This window comes from Tachypleus tridentatus, chromosome 6, assembly GCF_004210375.1.
Source record: "Tachypleus tridentatus isolate NWPU-2018 chromosome 6, ASM421037v1, whole genome shotgun sequence".
In the NCBI taxonomy this organism is placed as follows: Eukaryota; Metazoa; Arthropoda; class Merostomata; order Xiphosura; family Limulidae; genus Tachypleus; species Tachypleus tridentatus.
The window spans coordinates 29,265,582-29,280,059 of record NC_134830.1 but is presented as its reverse complement, the minus strand read 5'-3'; the positions used below and the strand labels follow the sequence as shown (position 1 = coordinate 29,280,059).

The 14,478-nt window shown below is 33.3% G+C and overlaps 1 protein-coding gene across 1 annotated transcript in view; it reads right to left on the bottom strand.

Annotated features, from left to right (window-relative positions):
• LOC143252163 (putative divalent cation/proton antiporter TMEM165) overlaps nucleotides 1-5,425 on the bottom strand; it is a 38,352-nt gene extending 32,927 nt beyond the window's left edge. The window contains exons 1-2 of the mRNA XM_076503873.1: nucleotides 5,222-5,425; nucleotides 3,124-3,378 (exon numbers count right to left, since the gene is read on the bottom strand). Coding sequence (XP_076359988.1) covers nucleotides 3,124-3,378; nucleotides 5,222-5,263 — 297 coding nt within the window. The 5' untranslated portion in view covers nucleotides 5,264-5,425. The remainder of the gene's footprint in view (nucleotides 1-3,123; nucleotides 3,379-5,221) is intronic.
• Between the last annotated feature and the right edge of the window lie 9,053 nt (nucleotides 5,426-14,478).

Sequence of the window (14,478 nt, the reverse complement as noted above, 5' to 3'; positions counted from 1 at the left end):
ACTGTCAATGTTTTGAAACTGGGACAGAACTGGTACCAAAGGGTTATTTGTATGAAGAAATAAATTCATGAGGAATAAATCTAGTTATGTATGGCTAAACATTGATACAAAAGTGAGATTCTTTATTAAAATCAACAATATAGCAGAAAAAAAAAACACACCTTAGAGCTCAGAGCTGTTGATTAACAAATATACCTAGTTTTAAAACGGATTGTATAGAGAAAAGCATATTACGATACAAGTTCTTAATTTTTCAAATTTTAACACCTGCCATACGAGTCAGTCTAGCATCATGATGTGGATCCAAAGGAATAAGTCATTCTGGAAAGGTTTGGGATGTTTTGATTAGACAAAAAGAAATTTTTTTGAAACTATTTAAGGTACAGATTACTGGACAAGACCCATAACCTAACCCATGACTACAGGGATAACATGAGGTAGTTAACATGTAAATGTAAAGTATGATGATGTAGCAATGAAACATGCTTGAAATGTGAGGTTAGGAATGTGAAGTTTTAAGCATAGAGATTAAGCTAAACTATGGGTCCGGATCAGATGAGGGAAGAACTTATTTGAAGTGATCCTAATCAATTTGAAATACCAGCTGAATTGGAGATTCATCAATTGATTTCTGTAATGACAATGAAACAAAAAATGGACACAATAGTTTCATTAATGATCTTATAAAAAGGGGATTGGAATCATTTACAAGAAATCATTAGTTTCAATATTCTGTGAAACTAAAGCCACATTATAAAACCGGTACAAAGTTGAAATTGCAACAGATGCACAATGCATTACAAGGCAATTTCCTTAGCAATTCTCATTTTAAAAACACCATTTTTGCAATGAAAATAAACTATTATTGTACTACCACAGTATAATCCATATAAATTTCATGATGTCATATTTTCCTGAATATTTAGTTGTTTTCATTTTATTTTAAGGGTTTTGCCAAACTTCATTCATTAATTGAGATCTATTGAAATAATCTTGAATTACCAGTTTCTGAAATGATTCCCGTGAACCATGCTAGACTCAGTACTAAAAGATGATGGGCTGGATCATGTGCCAGGTGTTAACTATAAACATTTACTGTACCTATTTATTGATATGAATATTGATTAGTGTCTCATAAAATAACCAATTAATATAAATTACAATTAAATTAATTAATGTCATTAAAATCATCAACTTGAAAGTGTTCCCAGTTGCCACTGTTTTTAAATATTTCAACTAGCCAGTAATCAAAATTATACTCAAATTGATTAATTTTAATTAAAATTAAGTATTCTGATTATTATTATTTTCAATTCTTACAATAATCCAAATAAATTATTGCCACTGTGTTTGTTTGTTTGTTGTTAATCAAAAAGTTTAGTGCTCTGTCCATCCTGGGTATCAAAATTCAGTTTGTAAAGTTTTAACAGTTTGTGTGAAAATCTTTTTCTTTTTCCCTTTTTCTGAAATCATCTGATGAGAATAACCAATTAGTTAAATTTAATCAACTAATGAGCTCCAAAATGAACTAATTTATCAAATTACACTAATAGTCCAGCTCTAATCATTATTTTGAGCTATCAAGTTCTGCAAAACAATGATCATCAACCATTTTGCTATGAGCTGAATGTAATATACATATTTGCACAAGTTAAGTATTTGCACAATAACTTTTGATATAGCATGTGTATTTTCACAAAATTTGGTAGATGTTTAGTCTTGGCTGTTTCAGTGGACTAGTATATTGTAATATAGTCACATTTCAATTATTATATACTGTATGTATGTACATACATTATTACTATTTAGAAATAAATTATTAAACTTATTTTTATTAAAATATAGAACAACAAATCAAGAAGTAAAGCAAACAATTATTTCTTCTTACTATAAACTTTGTACTTGGTAGCTCCTGGACACAAGTTGCTAAGCCTTTTAAAATTTTGCAGTAGGAGAATATCGAACAAAAATTTTTTTTGCTAGGTTTTATATAAATACAGTTAAAAACCAAAAAATAATAAATAACTACACTGACATAATAGAATTATACTATAATTTATTAAGCTTAATAACTAAGTTGCATTTCACTTTAAAAAAAACTTGAAACTTTGAGCAGACTAAAGACACAACCTACATCCTTGAAATCTGGGATCGAAAGAACCTGGTAGCCTTCTGACATATTCAAATGGCTAACAAAACCACTCTGGGGACATTTTGAGCTGTGAATTGGTTATTCACATATCATATATGTTTATTTGAAGGACTGTTTTCAAAAGTGGAAAGAGTTGAACAGGGTCACCATGTTTGATTTAGTACATAAGCCACATCTCAGCAAAATAAAAAGATACTAGATTCTTATTTTATATTCTAGCTTGATAATATTAGTAATTTGGGCTCCTGATTTGTATGAAACTACAGACTTAGTATTTTGACATCACAAACATTTAATTTTAAACAATGCTACATTCAACATACTATGTTATATTTAGATATATTCTTTTAATATTTACTTTTAAATTGAGAAATTAACTTTATATTATTAAAATTTAAATTATAATCTACAATTTGATTCCAAACTTATTGACATAAAGTCGTAAAATAGTAGTTCAATAAAATTTTGAATGCAAGACAACAAATGCAATAGCATGGCCTTTGACCTGTGGCAAAAGGGTTAAATCACAAATCAGCTTTAAAGTTATAATCACATAATAAAACTGGTAATTTAACAAAAGTACAAAGGGCACCATATACATCTTTCTCAACATCTGTGTCTTTTTTCTTACTACATATTAACTCTCTCTTTTTCAGTTCCCCTCAGTGGACTCAGCAGATAGCCCAATGTGGCTTTGCTACAAGAAAACACACACTCTTTCTTTCCAATTGTGTACTAAATTTGAATAATTACATGACCCTAACACATTCCAGTTTGTCAAAGTCTTTATTTTCATGTCCCCTGCTGAGACAGTGGTGAGTCTTTGAGTTTAAAAGGCTAACATCAGGGGTTTGATTCTCCTTAGCAGACACAGCAGATAGTCCAAAGTGGATTTGCAATAAGAAAAACACATACACTGTATTTTAGCTTCACAATACTTCTACACTAAGATAAATGCAACTCTAGTTTACCTCATTTAATTCATCTGGATAGTCAAATTTTACTGCATTTTCATGGTCCAGTTGTGAATCAGGACTGTGTATATTAATGTTTTCATCTTCTGACTCCTCACCCATAACAGGTCCAAACACATCACACAACAAAATGAAAACTAATCCAACTGAAATGATTAATTTCAGCTGATGCATAGTCAATGTTCCAGCACATTCCAAGAACCTGCATGCTGAAAATTTCTTCACAATGAGCATTTTCTTTCTGTTTATTTTCTGTAAAAATAAATTAAAAACAAAAACCTTTTACATAAATCCTAACACATAAATACATGATTTCTACTAAATTAACAAATCTGTATTATTTACTATGAATGTCTCAGCCTCACACCCATCATTACAGATTAGATAAATAACTTTTTGTAAATACTCATGATGCAAGTACATTGGTGATAAAATATTTAGAATAATGACAATGTATAAACAGAAATGTATGATCAAGTATGATACCTTAGAATAGTTATGGACAGTGAAATGTGCAAGTTCTAATAATGTGTATCATAACCATTACATCTGGCTAAAAAATAACATCAATAGTTATATGTCTAGTTTATTGAACTGTAGGTTAGCAGGATTAAATAAGGCTAAAAGTTATTATTAACACTAATGAAGTCCAGTCAAACTGCATCTCTGTTACTAGTGGTGTACATCAAGGGTCAGAGTTTGAGTCTTTGTTCTTCCTTTTTACCAATACTGATAAGAGCACTGTTAATAAAATTTGGTAATGAAATTTAACTACTGGGTATTTCTAGCTATACTGAGACAGCCGAGATACTATGTAATCACTGTTAGTGTTGAGTTGGACAAATATCTTTTAATAATATTTAATTATAATGAGCACATGATACAGCATGTGATTTATCACAGTTAAGGTCACACACTCAATAATAACATGGATGTGAACTAACTCAAAACTGCGACTGAAACAGTGAAGGAAAAAAGGTGACATCTTAGTAATGAGTCACTTGAGTTATCAAGACAGTGCTTTGTTGTTAGCACTAACAGTAAAAATAAAACAATTTTAGGATGTATTACCACTATTGCAAGGCATAGTGTTTGAGTTAATGAAACAATTACCTCCTTATACAAGTTACAATGAACTTGCTGAAAGTTAAAAAGTATTGTGTAGTTTTTTTTTCTCCATTTCAGGATAATGACTTTAGTTATTCATTGGAAAGGATTCATGTCAAATCTAATAAAAAGCACTAATATTTTTGTTTTTTTCCTTTCAGTGCAGGTGACAAAAGAAAGCTTTGAAAGATCAAATGGTTCCTAGCTCAAGCCTTATTTACTTAAATTACTATAATATAGAAAACGTATAAAATTAAAAATCTGTTGTTACATCTTTACGTGCAACATTCATGTGATGCACTTCAAAACTGATGAGGTTAGAATCTTAGGTGCAGTGAAATGTTGTAAATAGTTATTACACTCTGTGTAACAAACAATAAACGAGTTTTTAAGTTTTAGATAATAAAGTTCTTCCTAAATTATTTACTCTCGGACCTCATTTCAAATATATAACTTGTTAACCGTAAAATTTCCGTAACAGCTCTAATGCCAAACCAAGCAAAGATGGCTGTTAGCAACATTTCTTGGTTCCTTAAGTCGACTCAATTATACTTGACAAATAAAATATATATACATTTTGTGGGGACTCCTGTCGTGTTTTATATACTTATCTAATTATGTTGATATTATCAAGCATAAAATAAAGACATTAATATGTCTTCCCAGAAAAGTTTACTGTATTCATATGCAAAATGAAAATATTTAATATAGACATTATGTCAAGAAACCCCGAGATGTCGCCAGAAGCTGCTCAATGCAATAGGAGCGACTGCCTTCGAAGCCACACCGTAATTTAACTTTCATGTTCGTGCTATATATTAATATTAGGTTTTGTGCTTTGATCTACGCTCTCACTGTCAACGTAGATAGCAAATATGTAAAGAGATATACTAGGAATGAATTTTATAACACACTATAGTCTAAGGGTACCAATAACCTATCAATCATTCAACAATTTCCCTAAGCAATTAGTCGAAAACAAACTTACATAACTCTTGTATAATAAATAGAGTTGTTGATTCTTGGGCATTAATTGGAAACCTTTCGTCAGTCAAGAGAAAATTTAGAAATGAATTTCACGAGTCAAATGTTAGATTTAGATTGATACACTATTTTAACGCCATCATATAATTGTACCCGCTTTCACACACATCATCATGAATTGTTTACTGAGGCCTCTAGCGAAGCAAATATTATTCAGAAAAATTATGAAAATGATTTAACTCATGTTAAATATAAATCGTGTTAATGAGAAAATGATTGGAGGAGAGTAAAAATTGAAAAATTAAATAATCAGTGTATATGTCAAAACAAATTTGAACAAGATATAATATATATATATATATTTAATGATAAGACAGCAGAAAAATTGCGAAGAACTTGATTTTTCAAAGCGGCATTTTTTGTTAATTAGAATGATGGATAATTGTAAAACTTTAATATTTTCAATAAGAGTAATTACCTTGCAGCAATAAAAGAATATGTTGTTGTCTTCAACTAGGTTGTTATATATTTCATTGTGTATTTGAAGTATCGGGATAAAATTTATGTTAAAAAGCAATGGGTTGATGTGTGTGTGTCTTTTTTATAGCAAAGCCACGTCATTCTACCTGCCGTGTCCATCTAGAGGAATCGAGCCCCTAATTTGAGCGTTGTAAATCCGTAAACTTACCGCTGTCCCAGCTGGGAACAATAGGTTAATAAGCATTATATTTAGTAATTGAAGTTCAACCACTTTAAAAATATTTAATAAGCCCATGGTAAATAGGGTTAAAGAAGATAACTCGTGAGTGTGTGCTTTAACAAAGTCATTATATTACATTAAAATAAAATTGAAACTATTGACTGCATTTCTGTATATTAAATGCTTACTCATTTCTAGATTCTTTCACAAATAATTCTACATACATCTATATTACGTTAAAATCAGGGATTCGATTCCCCTCGGTGGCCTCAACAGATAGCCGATGTGGCTTTGCTATAAAAAAACATAGGCACACATCTAAATTAACATGTTACCTTCCCTAAACAAATTATATTGGATGTAAGTCTTAACTGATAATTTAATTTAAAAAACAAACAGATATGCGTGGTGATGTCGTTTACTACATACAAAATTAACATACTTGCACTCTATTAATTATTTAAATCATCTCGATATTTTATTTTGTCGCCCATTTGATTCTTTATAACAAATCTACTGATGGAACATTAGATCACTTCCAAACAAGTCTTGACAGACTTTCTCCTGTACTATCATACCGCGCACTTTGCAAACCAAAAGCAATGAAATGACCTCCCACTGGCACAGCTGTATGTCTGCGGACTCACACCGCTAGAAATCGGGTTTCGATACCTGTGATGAGCAGAGCACAGATAGCCCACTGTGTAGCTTTGGGTTTAATTCCAAAACAACAAATAAAAGCTATGAAATAACGTAAATGCTTATCCCACTTAGTATCTCGCAAACTTTGATAAGATCTAAATATTCGCATTAGAAATATTAATTAACTTTATTTTTTAAGAGTAAATAATTTTTATTAGCGGTAAATTATTTCTTTTTTAATATAATCATACGTATTTTTTTCTATTTTTGAAGTATAGGTTCTCATAGTATAAAAATAAATAAATAAAATGATGTGTCTCATCATTAGACAAATTTTCAAACTTTAATTTTATTTGAAGTGGAAATTAAAGTTGAAGTTTTTTTTTGTTTTGGAACGACTGCGTAATTAGTACATTAAGAACTTTACAAAGTTGCAATACCGAAACATTATACAATTTTAAATATTAAATATGCATCACTGTTACCATCGTACTTAAGGACAAGTTAGAGTCAAAAGAGAGCCACTTCCTTTATTCATTATCTAACGACTTAGAGCATCTTAGTTTTCTTCTAATCCATTAGGGATTGACGAAAATGTGATCGCCTTCTGACCTCTTTCAAGCCTAATCAGTGTTACAGAGTTCCATAACATTTAATATATTTTTAAGCGTAGTTTAATATAATTATATTTATTAAGCTTTTATATTACTGTTTAATAATTGTTACTTTCAATTTAGTGAAAAGCTATCAGAAACATTTTGCTATGTTCGTGGATCCGAAAACTACAATAAAAAATGAAACGTTTGTTATAAGATAAAACCTTCTGAAATGATAATAAAACCTCCCTAGAAAAGCTTTATGAACTCTTGGGCCACATTAATAATCTTTTTCAATTAATTATTAAATTATAGCTGAAATTTCTGTTGGATGTATTATTAGGTATAAGAGCAGCAAACAACAAAACTGACATATACAATTGGATAAACATTATTTTTTTTAGCATTTCTCTATTTATGGAAGTAAAACATATATCCGTACGTTTTGAAACCAGTAAGTTTAAAATATATTTCTCTGTGGATCAAATATCTGTATAATCTTTATAAATGTACAATAGGTGGCGGAAGTTTCCAAGATAAGAAATGCAATTCAGTTCATTTTTATTTCAGACATGACACATCCTCATGTAAGATTTGTTTGTTTTGAATTTCGTGCAAAGCTACTCGACGGCTATCTGCGCTAGCCGTCCCTAATTTCGCAGTGTAAGACTAGAGGGAAGGCAGCTAGTCATCACCGCCCACCGCCAACTCTTGGGCTACTTTTTTACCAACGAATAGTGGGATTGAAAGGCGAACATGTTTGGTGCGAGCAGGATTCGAACCCGCGATCCTCAGATTACGAGTCAAACGCCTTAACACGCTTGGCCATGCCGGGCCCCTCATGTAAAAACATCCGAATTACGATGTGAAATCGTGGGTTGGAATCTTGTTCCCGAATATATTCGTCTTTTCACCCGTGAGGGAGTTATAATATTTGATCAATTCCACTGTTCTTGGTAAAGATTTGACGATAAGTGGTGTTCAGTTCGTTTAATCTTTTTTTACTTCAAAATTAGGAAAGTTTGGCATAAAATCCAAAACAAACAATACTGCATGTATCTACTGTTTACTTTACAAGGAAGTTTTAAAAAAAAACAAAATTACTGAAGAAAAATTTATTTACCTTGGGAATTTCCAAATATTATTCAGAAGTAGTCAAGCTAAACGAATTTTGTACTAAAACCCGGGAATGTAAAAAAGATCTAAAACTACAATGAAAGTGAAAACAAAGTTTAACTTGGGATTAAACTTTGTTCAATAATATTTGAGCCTGTGTCTGACCAAAGAAATTTAAACGCAAAAAAGTAAACTGTATTGAATCTCCACCCAATAAAATTAATTTATTTTTTCAAATCATAAGTGGGCAAAGTGCAGATAGCCCATTGTGTAGGCTGTGTGCTTAGTTCTAAACAAATCATTTTAAAACCTGAAGATTTCCAGTGTGTAGTGAACAATGTTTTAAATATTCAACAAAACATCAATACATAATTTTACAGATATTGGTTTGAGCTAATCTTTTAATGCAGCTTATTTGTTAAATTTTTTATCAATAGTTGTTTGAAGTCTAACAGAAGTATTTTCCAAGGAAAACTGTGTAGATTTTTGTAAATTTCTTTTTAAGCTGATTCTTTCGACAAATATATTTCTTATAAACATATTCATTTAAACTGTCTGTTGCTGTTGTGCATCAGACTATCAAAAAATTCCATTTTTGTTCATAAATGAACATAATTTTTATTAGACGAATAAAAATGGTTTAAAACTATATATTTTCACTGTTTTTATGATAACACTGTATTAATTCGTTCTACAGCATTTATTAAACATGTCTTGGGTTACTCAGTAACAATAAATAACCTCGTAATTGAATTCTAAAATAACTACTGTAACGGATTTCATATTAGTTTAATATCTGTATTTGACTCAGTTTAATATATAGTTAGAAATATAAGTAGCTCATATTTTTAAGTGTGTATTGCGTAAATCCCGCCTGGTCTCTAAATTTGTAGAATATTCTCGAAAGTAAGGATCTACAATATATGTTCTATGAAAGCACCAGCGTATTTTCAAATATTGTTGCGTCAACTAAATTTTCTAAAACTTTGCCTAAAGATTATAAATCGACGCGCCAAGAGACAATTTTAGAATACTGTTGGTCCGCTACAGTCAATACGCTATGAACCTTGGAACCTTAATTGTGATAAATGCTTTTTAATCAGAAAACTACAGATATTTGACCAGAAACGTTGAAAGATTTCAAATTTTATGAACCGTTCAACTTCAGAGAATTAACATCGGACGATAATATTTCCACGAGGAGATTAGATATTTATCTTCTTCTGTGAAAAGTAAGCTTATCAACCGCGTTAGGCCAAACAAGAAAAGAGCCAGTTAGCATTCCCGTCAAGTGAAGTGTATCAACATAAAATGCATTCGCTCCTCATGGATAAAATATTCAGATTCAGACCAGATAAAAACCGAGTATTGATTGTGAGTTTGTAAATTTTTGTACATAAATTATTATTTGTAATACCCATTATAAAAGATTGTGTTTTTTATATTAAAATATATTTGTGTTAAAAACAAAACTGTGTGTATCAAACTATTGGCATATATAATAAATGTGATACACTTTTACATTTAATTAACTTCTAAATTAAAATTCAAATTTCTGGCTATTCGAAATCGTAAGACGTAATGTACGTAGACTCGTCTGAGAGAGTTTGTTTTTGTTTTTGGAATTTCGCACAAAGCTACTCGAGGGCTATCTGTGCTAGCCGTCCCTAATTTAGCAGTGTAAGACTAGAGGGAAGGCAGCCAGTCATCACCACCCACCGCCAACTCTTGGGCTACTCTTTTACCAACGAAAAGTGGGATTGACCGTCATATTATAACGCCCTCACGGCTGGAAGGGGGAGCATGTTTGGCGCGATTCGGGCGCGAACCCACGACCCTCAGATTACGAAGCACACGCCTTAACGCGCTAGGCTATACCAGGCCCCGTCTGAGACAGATAATAATACGTAACATAATACCACTATCTTAGTTGTTGTATTGCTTATTTGATATCTCCAGTACTACTTTACTTTAAAACAAACCAGTTTTTAGGAGAAATAAAGAATTAGTTTTTCTCTTCAAACCTCATATCATTTCACTGAACTTCGACTACTGCTTATTTCGCAAGTTATCGTATATAAATACATACCATTAGACGTTTCAAGAAGATCTTTCCAATAACCAATACTACTTTTTGTTCAACTGGAGGTTGTATAAATTCTCAATCGTCTGATGAAGTTAAAACAAAAAATTAAAATCGAAATAAGAGACATTTACCAGTTTAGCTTTCAGTAACTCATTAGCATCAATACACGTGTGCAACGGCACGGAGATATATCTTTTCATACATCTGTATTGCACAAACAAATACGTCAACATCTTATACAACACCATATACTGGTAACTTAAAAGTTTGTTTGTTTTGGAATTTCGCACAAAGCTACTCGAGGGCTATCTGTGCTAGCTGTCCCTAATTTAGTAGTGTAAGACTAGAGGGAAGGCAGCTAGTCATCACCACCCACCGCCAACTCTTGGGCTACTCTTTTACCAACGAAAAGTGGGATTGACTGTCATATTATAACGCCCCCACGCCTGGAAGGGCGAGCATGTTTGGCGCGATTCGGGCGCGAACCCGCGACCCTCAGATTACGAAGCGCACGCCTTAACGCGCTAGGCCATACCAGGGTAACTTAAGAATGTCCTTTGTTTGTGCAGCATTGTCATGGTAACCAACAAGGGCCACTTGCACCAGTTATGTTATTATAGGCGCAGTACCGTAATGTGGTGCCATTTATGAGTCTTTTTATTTAAACTGAATATGTTTTCTCGCTCTCACCACATAACTAACAACTAGAATAATTAAACTGAACTAAGACTTTTCAGCTGAATTTGTTTTAGGCAAAATTAAAATCGTGCTGTCACTACAGTACACACCAATAAATGTTCAAATCAACACAGGACAGATACAATACATTGTACTAAAATAAATTTACCATCGAACAGCCGCTGATACCACTTGTCGAACTATGCAAATATTATATCGCCTTTTGCGAGTGGATTCACTAGCTATTGTTAGCATCACAGAATAAATAAGCACAGACAAAGTATATTAAAATAATATCTATTCGTTATTCATAGCATCCTGATTCATTTTCTGTGCTAAGATAAAACACAACTGTGCATGGAGAGTACACTTAAGTCTGCTGGGTATATCTAACTATTGTTACGTTTTTTACTTATTTTTCGTAAAATGTAACTTAATGACAAAATATAACACGAACGTGATAATAGGGAGCATTTATTTTTTAAACGTTTCGAAATCCTCAGAGTTCTTTCAGTAACCTTGAGGTACAAAACAAACAAAAATATTTGTAATTACAACAGAAATATGTGTATACATAAGAGTAAACGATTTCAATAAACCCACCATAGCCAGATAGTTAGGGCCCCGACTTGTAATCTGGGGGGTCGCGAGTTCGAATCCTCGTCACCCCCCCCCCAAACATGCTCGCCCTTTCAGCCGGGGTGGTCGTTATAATGATACGATCAATGCCATTGTTGGTTGGTAAGAGAGCAACCCAAGAGTTGGCGGTGGGTGGTGATGACTAGCTGCCTTCGGTGTGTGGTATTCGCTTCCCTCTAATCTTTCACTGCTAAATTAGTGACCGCTAGCCATAGATAGCCCTCGTGTACCTTTGCGCGAAATTAAATATAAACCATTGAATTTGGATATACAAATGTAATTCGAGAAAACGAGACACAACCGAAATTTTCAAATTAAAATAAGTTTAAATCTAGTGAAGACTGTGTATTTTTTAGGTACGGAAGGAGAGTTTTTATGCATAATGTTTCTTTTATAAGAAATTTAGTTTCATATGTTGAGAGATTTTAAGAAGTGTAGCTCTTTTTTCGGTGACTATTTGCTCAAAACCTCAGAAAGAAATAATCGTAATGCTCTTCTGGTCCCATCAATTGTACGATCAACAAATTATCCTAATTTTATAATAATAAATAAACTAGTGTTGATTACACCTTCTAGAACATACGTTTCACGTGAAACATCACCTAACAACTCGAAAGGCAGGAAACACTATTTTCTTTCTGTAAGTAATCTTATGGATACGTGGATGTCTTAACTTCTAGTCTGAATGTAGTCTTTGTTTTATCTATCAGGTTAGCATCAGCGTTTTGACTGACAAACAGACCTATTTTGTATCGTCCATTCCAGGCATTTCATCATTAATGTATGAGTTTCTATGGTTACGTGGAGCATATTAGTGCATAGAACGTGCCAACAAATTACCCACATCGACTACTTCACCTCAAGCAGCAAGATGACTATTACACTCTTATAGTCGAAACAAAACGAAATAATATTCTGATTAATTTCTGTCTCTACACTTGAAAGTTACCATTCCCATACTGTGTCAGTTTGTTAGCATGTTTTATGCACTAATATGGTCTACAGAACCGTTGTAACTCGTACTTGGTTAATGGGCCAAATTGTTGAATAATAAGATCTGAGGACCTTTCGAGCCAGAGCCAAGTTGTTTCCATGCCATTGGAACACACTATGATAGGTTTATTCTTTAGCTGCTTTATCGTAACTCCTTTCTCGCAATATGGTTGACTATCTTAGCTGGTGACATGTGAACTGGTGTGCATCAACTAATGCAAACCTTAACCACTACACATACGAGGGCTGTTCAAAAAATACGCGGACTGTTTGAATTGCGCGGCTCCAGTTGGTTCCAGGGAATCCGCTTGGTGTCGCTAGGTTCGCAAAGATCAGCTGATTACGACGCCATTTCCCGATTGCAGATATCTTCATTTGTGTATTAGCTACGCGGGTTTAATTGAAGTGCGATTTTTTCGTTTGGCGAATTTCAGAATGAATGACCTGAAGGAACAACGACTTGCTGTGAAATTTTGTGTTAAACTTGGAAAATCGGCGACTGAAACTTTTGCTATGCTTAACACGGCTTACGGTGATGTTGCTATGAAGCGTACGGCATGTTTCAAGTGGCATGAACGTTCTAAGGATGGTCGACAGTCCATTGAAGATGATGAGCGTCCTGGACGTTCTTCCACGTCAACTAACGACCCACACGTCAACAAAATCAACACCCTGGTGCGGGCAAATCGACGTCTGACTGTTAGGGAGCTTGCTGAAGAGTTTGGGATATCAGTTGGATCTTGTTACGAGATTTTGACCGAAAAACTGAAGATGCACCGCGTTGCTGCGAAATTCAGCCTCAGAACTCGTGCGTTTTTGGCCAAACACTCGATCACTGTTCTTTCCCACCCCCTACTCACCTGACCTTGCTCCTTGTGATTTTTTCTTGTTCTTCAAACTCAAACGACCCTTGAAAGAAAGAAGATTTGAGACGATTCCCGAGATTAAGGCAAATGCGACGAAGGAGCTGGAGGACATTACAAAAGAAGCGTACCAGGACTGTTACAACAAGTGGAAACACCGTTGGGATAAGTGTGTGCGTTGGGAAGGAGAGTACATTGAAGGGGTCCAAGACCTGTAACTTCTAAATAAAGTACATTTTGTTTTATGACGTCAGTCCGCGTATTTTTTGAACAGACCTCGTATACTTGTGGACACTGTAATATATCTGCACTACAGGGCATAACACACATTAAATCTACAGGGTATTGCATTTCATATCCAAACATGAGCATAAGTGGTGAACCACCAGTTGATTCTATTTCATTACACATCACGTCACCATAAAGCAAAGTAAGTGTTCATCCCAATGGGTGCTGTCAAGATCAACAAGCTTCAAGGTAATATACTTGACAGTTTATGTTATCCAATCAGTTAAGTCATCTTATTAAGGGTGATAGAACAAAGTGTGTATTTTTGCCAGACCCAATGTTCTACAAGGCACAAAATATAGCTGAGTATTGAAAATTTCTCCTTTATTTTTGTAAATCGGATTACCTGGTGTTTCACCAACGCATCAGCGACAGACTATGCTAAAAGAAAGGGGTCATTGGATTAACATTAGTCGAATAAGTAAAGTAATTAGTAAGAACTAGCACAGACCAATTACTAATATGAGGAATAAAAACAGTGATTTTCAGGGTTATTCTCTGTAGAGGAGAACTAATAATTCTCTGCTCGAAAGTGCACTTTTTAGGGTGGATTTCCATTTTGGGAAGTGTACACTCTATAATGTCTACACCACTTCTTAATGTCCTGAATCGAATGCAGCTAACGAAACAGCTGTCATATATTAGCAAGTGTATATAACA